At 36.5% G+C, this 8,622-nt stretch overlaps 1 protein-coding gene across 1 annotated transcript in view; it reads left to right on the plus strand.

The window, feature by feature from the left end:
- LOC109823843 (coilin-like) overlaps positions 1 to 8,370 on the plus strand; it is a 15,063-nt gene extending 6,693 nt beyond the window's left edge. Inside the window, exons 2-9 of the mRNA XM_020390252.1 lie at positions 272 to 349; positions 439 to 577; positions 1,717 to 1,754; positions 4,179 to 4,772; positions 5,137 to 5,208; positions 5,424 to 5,543; positions 5,636 to 5,882; positions 7,885 to 8,370. Of these exons, the coding sequence (XP_020245841.1) occupies positions 1,752 to 1,754; positions 4,179 to 4,772; positions 5,137 to 5,208; positions 5,424 to 5,543; positions 5,636 to 5,882; positions 7,885 to 8,111 (1,263 nt within the window). The 5' untranslated portion in view covers positions 272 to 349; positions 439 to 577; positions 1,717 to 1,751 and the 3' untranslated portion in view covers positions 8,112 to 8,370. The remainder of the gene's footprint in view (positions 1 to 271; positions 350 to 438; positions 578 to 1,716; positions 1,755 to 4,178; positions 4,773 to 5,136; positions 5,209 to 5,423; positions 5,544 to 5,635; positions 5,883 to 7,884) is intronic.

The raw sequence follows: 8,622 nt of genomic DNA on the forward strand, positions 1-8,622 counted from the left end.
AGAGGGACAGAGGCAGGGAGATACTGGTTGGTACCAAGGAAACCAATCATACATGTTACCAGGGATACCCCTTTTCCTCACACACACTCTCTTTCTTGTTGAGATATCTGTACTGACCGTGCTTATTAGTTTCATGTTTTACTTTTGTTAATCTTTTCCAAGTATGAGCGAATGACTTATTTGTTTTTTCCCTGTACATTTATTTTCTGCTTTCATAACTACCTTTTTAGTTAAGTTGTAGGTAACATTGTTTAAGAAAAATTTTCTGCAGCAGGCTCAGTCCAGAAATGCTCGTCGTAAAAAAGACAGGAGACAATGGATCAAGGAATTAAAGCCTACAGATGTTCAAGTATGATGGTTTCTGCTAATATCATGTTTTTTTCTCGTAGTTGAATTCAATTAATAGTACTAACTCAATTGCCTATCTAAAAATTACAGAATAGTGAAAAACAGATTTCAGCAAATGTCACTTGTGGTGAATCGACTGAGCAGCAAGAGGGAGAACAGATCATTGAACTTGAGAAAGATATTGTTCCTGTTGCAATTCGACCAGGTCATATTCGTTTTCTTCCTTTAGGTAACTTTTAGACAACATCACATTCTCCTCAAGTTCTTTCATCACTAACATGTCTCATATTGAAGGTTGCTGATGATGCTGTAATTCTTATATTATTATGGAATTTTCGTTATCCAATTCACATGACCCTCAGTTGCAGTTTATTCCTTTGTATATATGTGAGCTTTGTATACATGTGATCTCTTGGGTTTTGTAAATCATTGGGATTTGTAAATCATGTACAACATACATATATTCCAGAGAGTGCATTGCTGGTAAGGTTTTCTTCTTTCTTTTTTATTTTTGTATTTAACTCCAGAATGAATTCCGCATGAAGAACTAGGCTTTATGTGGAAAGAGAATCCTAGATACATCAAGTCGAATTTGCCTTCTAGAATTTTAGCGAGCTTCCTGGTCTGGCATCTTATTCAGTGTGGAACATGTTACCAGTCTAGAGGGTCGTTAGATCGCTCTTAAGATTTTCTGAACTTTTTCATCAAACCCTAATATCTTCAGCTGGTGAAGGGGATGGTTTAGTTGATGATAGTGAGGTATAGGATGCAGTCTTCAAGAGGAAAAATGAATTCACTCTTCAGTTTTCATGCTTATTGAAAGGGGAAAAAGGAATCTAACATCATGCGCATGAGGTATTCAAATGAGAATGATTATTGATATATGCACTTATGAGTTTCAACAACTTATGTATGAAATAGCGCTTGCTTATTTCTAGTGATAAACTTGTTTATTATTCACTCTGATTTGCATGCAGTAAAAAGTTCTGTTCTTATGTATCGCACGCACGCACCCACGCTTGCACGCACACCCCTATTTGTCTGTGCACACGTGCGTGCGTGTGCTTGTGTGCGCATGCTTGTGTATGGGCATGTGTGCGTGCGTGCGCGCTTGTATGTGCACGCATGCGCATGTGCGTGAGGCTGGGAGCGTGCATATGCCCGTCTGGATGTAAAATTCTGATCCTGTCTGTTCTGTTTCTAGATGCTAAGTTTTTTTAACCTTTCATGCAAAGTTAAAAAAAAAGTTTTAACCTTTCATGTTCCTAGAATTTGATGTGTGGTTTATAAATGTCTGTAACATAAAGTTTCAATTGAAAATGTTCTTCATGCATGCTTTAACATTGTCGCTGCATTATTTTTTGATAGATGAAGAGCAGAGCCAATGGCAACCACAGAAAAGGATGGTAAGTCTCCCTGTCTTAGTGTAAAATCTATGCAAACCCGTAGTTAAATCCAGAATTGTGGAATGATACGGGTGAAGAAACCCAGAATAGTTGGCATGAAAAACCCATAAACAGTAGTTAAATCTGATTTTGGGTTATTCTGTTATTTTGAGAAGTATGTTAACCAAATCAAATCGTCATTGAACAATGGCAGTACCACGTAGAAGGTGCACAAAATAATAGTAGGCACCATGATTATGAAAAATAAGATTGCTGTAATTCTAAATTATATCTGGTGTAATGCAGTCTATTTTCTCATGCATTTCTTTTGGGGCACAGCAGATTGAACCAAGTCTTCCTCAAATTTGGCTTCCTTGAACTTGGTTTTTCATCTTTCAAGTATAGAAGTGGCGAATATACGGTTAAGCTTGTATGAGGCTCCTTGCTATTTAATTAGCATTAGTTCCACACAGTGGGGAGCACATGGTGTGACAATAGATCTTTCTTTACTTTTTTGTCTTGTTGCTACATCAGTTGGCATCATTGACTACCATTTGACTTGGGAGGCTGCAATTTTGTAAAATAACCAGCATTCTTCAGCATTATAATTGTGGGAGAAAACCAAAGGAACATATAACTTTGCTACAACAAGCCAAGCAATATGTTCCTCTATCATCTCACTTATCACATAATGTGCTGTACAGTTAACAAGGTTTTGAAAAGTTGGAAGATCCTGATATGTACTTATTGTACCATATCGGACATAATTATGCCGATCTGGTTGAGATGAAGCCAGCATATATTGCTGTAGTAGCTAATAGTGGCCAATACTGGGGAGGATCTGAGATTCGAAATATCAAAAACTTGACAAAGCTGTATTCAGAGAAATTAGAAAAGGTAATCCATGAACAGAAATCTTTCAATTGAAATTGACTTTGTTCTATATAATGATACTTCTGTTCGGAAACTGCTGAAGTGCCGATTCTCATACTAACAAAAATGAACCAAACTAAGCTCAATACTGAAATTTGAAGTGTTAATAATTACTATTCATTAGTCAGTGCAAATACCTATGGAATTTTTTTTTAAATTTTGGGTATTTTGGGTATTTTCTTTTACCTAGTATGCCGGTAAGATCAATGTGTTTGGGCATATTAACCACTTCAAACATTCTTACATGTTAATTTTTGTTACGCCTAAAACCTTATAGACCATTAAGCAACTCAATGTTTATAGCGTCCATTTTATCTCCACTCTTTAGAGGCGAAAATACTCGGAATACTTGATTTTTTCTGTTTAGGTACTTCAACTATTTCTTCAACTATTTCCTTACTATCAAATTTAGATGCTTTCCAAATTGCATGCACGTCCATGCACATGATGTTTGTGCATAGAGAAATGGTTATGAGGTGGTAGCAGATTTTCCTAAATAAGCTGTCATCTCATACCCAGGATACCATATATGTCCTTTTGTGTGTGTGTGTGTTTGCATAAATGTGTGTGTATATTTGCATATGAAACTATTTTAGTGGCATATCCACTAAGTATCCTCGTCTTGGGTTTTTTTGGTTTTACATATTTTCCTACGTTTGTGGTTTCATGTTTGTGTCTGTACATCACTCTCTCATGCCTCCCTCTTATTTCGTCTTCTACAATGTGTTCCAGTTTTTCTTATTCAGAATTAACAATTGTAGGCTGCACTACGGCTTAACATGTTACTCCACAGATTGACCTGTATACGGTCTGAGCTCAGGATTCATAAAATTGGCTAGTACTTCTGAATTGCTGCATTAGTTTTTTGCTGCAATATCCAGAAAGACTGCCTATCTTGTCCAGTTTTCATACTTTCGACAGTTTTGGGTCACACATACGCATTGTGTGTGACATGTATAAATGAAATATGATAGGGTTCATTTTGTACGCAAAGAAATTTTTGTAGGTCATTTTACTATTTTAATTTCTTCTCTATTATATAAGTGAAGTCGTGAAGTACATGCAATTTTGTTTTTCTGTCCTTGTTTTGGAATGTTGCTATGTCCACATAATGTCGACGTCAGAGTGTGCATGTGGTACCAGGCACTCTGTGTTCATGTCAGAGTACAATATCCAACAAATCATAGAAAACCTGGTTAACAGATAATAGCATCATAACTGCATTCTACTAATAATGATATGTAAGGATATTAGATAAAATTACCTGTATTGTTGAAACCAAATGTCATATAATGTTCTGATTGCAAAGTAGAGGTTTGCTAATTTATATGCATGTGTCGGACATCTGTTGCTTCAATTATAAAATAACTCATTTTCTATATCATATTCTCGTATAAGGTCCTTTTTATCTAATCTCTGCTGTGTAGTTGAACTGTATGTTTAAGTATAGTAACAATCAATATCCTTAACTCTTCATACACTGCTAACTGATCTTTTAAGTTTCTGCTCCAGGAAACTCGTCAATGGAATGGGACAACCAGCATGAAGAAGGGACAAAACTGGAGTCAGGAGAAAATGGGCGGAAACTGGAATGGTGCTAACGGTTATAAGGGGCAGCCTGCTTGGAAAGACAAGACTATGAGCAAAGGGAATGAGGATAATGGTTATAGGGGCCAAAAATGGGCTAGGGAAAAGACTCTGGGCAAATGGAATGATGATAGTGGTTATAGGGGACAAAAATGGGCTAGGGAAAAGAATATGAGCAAATGGAATGATGATAATGGTCATAGGGGACAAAAATGGGCTAGCGAAAGGACCGGGAGCAAATGGAATGGTCCTAATGGTTACAAAAGAGAGAAATGCACTTGGGATGACACCACTATCAAATGGAATAATGGTTATACAGAACATGCTAACAAAAAAGAGAAGTTTGTGAGCAAATGGAGTAATGCTAATCGTTGTACAGAACAGTGTAATGTACAGACTAGCAACTGGAGTGATGCTAATGGTGAACAGTCTAACAAGAAGGCTTTATCTGAAAAAGGGATGAACAACAGTTGTCTGATAAATTTTGAAAGCCTTTTCCCTTTAACTCGCATTCCTCAGGTTGGTTTGCTGGTGCAAGAGCCCTTTTTTTCACTGTCAAATATTGGTTGAAATTAGCATAGGGGAATTTAAAGCTTTAAGGAAATACAATGACAGCTGTACTGCCGAAAAGCAAAAGAATAATGACCAAATCTTGGAAGCTAATCACTTTTTGTTCTCAAATAACAATATGCATCTTTTTCCCAAAACCTATTTTCTTTCTTTTTCCAGTCTCTTTTATGTGGGTAATTGTGTTATAGTACTGCTTATAGTTACACTACTAACTAGAGAAGAAATGCTAATATGACAATTCTTGAAAAAGAATTCCCATCATTTATTTCATCATTAAAATTGGAGGAACTATTTAACAGATTTATTCTTGTAGGTCGGCGATGTGCTTGCGTATCGGTTAATTGAGATGTCATCCTCATGGTGCCCCGAGGTTTCTTCTTTTAGAGTATGATATTTATCTGGTCTATTGAGTTCCCCATCTGAGCATCTTATTACCCATTACTTAAAAAAATACGCATAGTTTATATGTGATAGCAAGTTGCTAAGTTTGTAGAGTTGAGAGGGGGGAAAAATAATGCTGGCAATTTAACTCCTCATCGTGTGGGTAATGAGAAAGCACAACTACTATGATGCCCTTCTGACTTCTGTCTATGATTGTAGGTAGGTCTAGTTACTTCATATAACTACATATCTTTGAGTATTATCCTGGTCCCTGTACCTGAACACCCTATTCACTCTCAAGCAAATTTCTCACCTTACAAAGAAGATGGCTCTTTACAGGTAAAGAAATGTTTAAAGCAGTTTCTGTTGTGCCTCATCGATGAACTAATGATAGCTTCATCGGTGAACTAATGATAGCCTGAATGTTCCAGATTCACTATCCGTCACTTGTTGATGTGCGTTTACTCAAAGCCAGTGATTCTGAAGCAACAACTTCAGATTATTCTGGAAGAGAAGTGAACACTCAACAAGCAGCTCATGCAAACAACTGGGAACTAGCAGTTGCCAAGACCAAGCTGGATAATTCCGGAAGAGAAATGAGCAGCCAGGAACATGTCAATAACTGGGATCTATTGGCTGTCAACAGTAATGCAAAAGGTTCCGTTGTGCAACCCACAGGTATGCATTCAATCCAAGTTGCAATGGTTGGTAATTTCACAAGCCCTGTGAATTTTGGGGGTTTTGCATAAGAGGCCCCCCCCCCCCCCCCCCCAAAAAAAAAAAAAAAAAAAAAGAAAAAGAAAGAAAAAGCCAACAAAACACACAATAAGCCGCCCATTTGCTCCACATCCATAAATCATTGAAAAAACCCGGCCTCGGCAAAACGTCTCACCCTAGTATCATGACTTACAACAGTTACTTTAGTTAAGGGTGTCTAAACAGACTGGCCCGTTCCGGGCCGGGTACCGGGCAAGCCTTGTTGTTATTATTTTTATTTTTATTTTATTTTTGATCAAAAACTGTGTTTTTTAACAAAAAATTAATATAAATTAGATTTTTGTAACTTTTTGGATTAATTTTTTTTAATTGTTATAATTTTTTTAAATCATGAAGAACTTTTACAAAAAAGATTTGACTTATAAGTAGTATACTTATATACTTATACACTCTATGTATATAGCCATAAATATATATACATATACACTTATATGTATGTACTTAAAGTATACACTTATAAGTATGTAAAAATATATAAATATACTTATTTATATGTATGTATTACATAGTTTATGTGTATATATATATATACAAAAGGTTGTCCACCAAACTTTTTAGCCACTCATATTGCCTAGGGATCCTTGCATGATATGAAAAGGTTTTTTATATTAATAAATGAGTGGCTAGAAAGTTTGGTGGACATAAACTTAAGTTGATAAGAGTCTTACTATATATATATATATATATAGACACAAATGCGATGTATATATGTGCACACTTGCATCCGCACACACACCCATGCATGCGCGCGCGCACACGCACATGCACACATATTACAGACATATATTTATGCATATATGTATATTTGTTTTTTTTGTGTGTACAGACGGATGCACCCAGTCACCCATCCCCTCACAGATACGTACATATATATGTACAGATATATGCATATATACACATATTTATGTATACACACATATGGGTGGGGGTGAGACTGTGCGCGTGTGTGCGTGGCGGGAGGGGGAGATTCGTGCTAGCATGTGATACATCAAGGTACACATCTAAAAGATAGCCTTGATGTGTACATGCATCTCAAAATAAAATCAATTAATAATAAATTGTTGGACAAGAGCTCTTACCCACTTAAGTTTATTCTACCTCTATATAAAGGGTTTGACTTTTATACAATTAGTAATAAGTATATACAAGTGTGTGTGCGTGCGCGTATAAGCATACTTGCAAGAGAGAGAGAGAGAGTTGTATGTGTATTTTTAGATGCTTAAATTATATATATGTGCGTGTGTCTGTGTGCGCGCATGCGTCTGCGCAATAATAACAAAACCACATCAAATATAACACAAAATTAGCTTGGCTATTTGGTAAGCTTTAAATTTCTCATAGAGATGGCCATGGTTTGAACCTCAAAATCACCAATTTTAACTATATTTTTGAAATATGGATATTATATGCACCTAGGCCCCACATCTCGGGCCGGGCCGGGTACCGGCGAATCAACCCGGCCTCCGGCTCGGTTTGCTGGGCTATTTCGGGGCCAGGCCTAGGTTCCAGCCCTGGCCCGGGACGTGGGCTTTTTGGACACCTAACTTTAGTTAAGCATTTTGCCTGAACTTTTGAACAATTTTGTCCCCATTTACTAGAGTACTCATGTAACTCAATATTATCCTTTTCAGGTAAGGATAGGCAAAAAGTTAAAAAAAAAGTTTAAACTTTTTGCTCGACCTGCTAAAGTTGTTTCTGATAATCTCCAATAGTTCAAGGAAGTTTAGTATAATTTTGAAAGTGAATCAGGTTTCTATGATTTATAAAGTTCTCGTGGTTTTTGTGTAAAACCTCCCAAAGTTCAGTGGGTTTTATGAAATTTACCCTAAGATGATAGGTGGTAGTGTTGGTGCCATGCAATAAATCATAAGCCTTACTGTTAGTTTTCTTTTGTCATGTGTAGACAGTGGAAATGCAAACGGGTCTACCTGGGACCAAATCAAACAGGTCCTGAATGATAAAAGGGCACAATTGCAGAACAAGAAGGATGGCTGGGACGAATGGACCCCTAATAAGAGCACCCCCAATACTTCATGGTCGTACGAGGGCTTGAGAAGGAACGCAGCGGGGTCTACTTTTACCTATCAAAGAGGTAAAAATAATAATAACAAGCGCCCTTTTCGAAAGTAAGTCTCATGAGCATGTTTTAGAAAGTATGTGATGTTTTGGTTTGTGGTTTGTGATTTTGTTAAAATGAAGATGTGTTTACAGTAGTCTCGTACTTTTAGATATTTTCAGAGGTTAAATTCATTTTCTTGTTGAAGATGATGGTATTTCCCGTACTTCTGGAAAGGGAAAATGTGGTTGTGCTTGTAAAAAGTATGTTGGAATCTCTAGATGTTTTACTTGGAGCTCTGTCAAATTGCTTAATGTATTTTAGTTTTTGATCCGCAACTTAGTCAATTGGGTTAAATAATATTAGTGTCTGACCTATCTCCTACTACCTCCAGTATTTACTTTTAACTGTTTGGACTTAAATTGACGTAGCGCGGAAGTAGTAGCCTCGGAATTCACCAAAGACAATTTTCGAATCCACGAAGTAAATATTGAAGAAAACAAAATTTTATTAATTAAAAGTTATCTTTAAGGTTTACCAGACTCCTGCTTAAAATAGAAAAAGAAACAAGACTTTTACAAGTAC

This window comes from Asparagus officinalis, chromosome 9 (assembly GCF_001876935.1).
Source record: "Asparagus officinalis chromosome 9, Aspof.V1, whole genome shotgun sequence".
NCBI lineage: Eukaryota > Viridiplantae > Streptophyta > Magnoliopsida > Asparagales > Asparagaceae > Asparagus > Asparagus officinalis.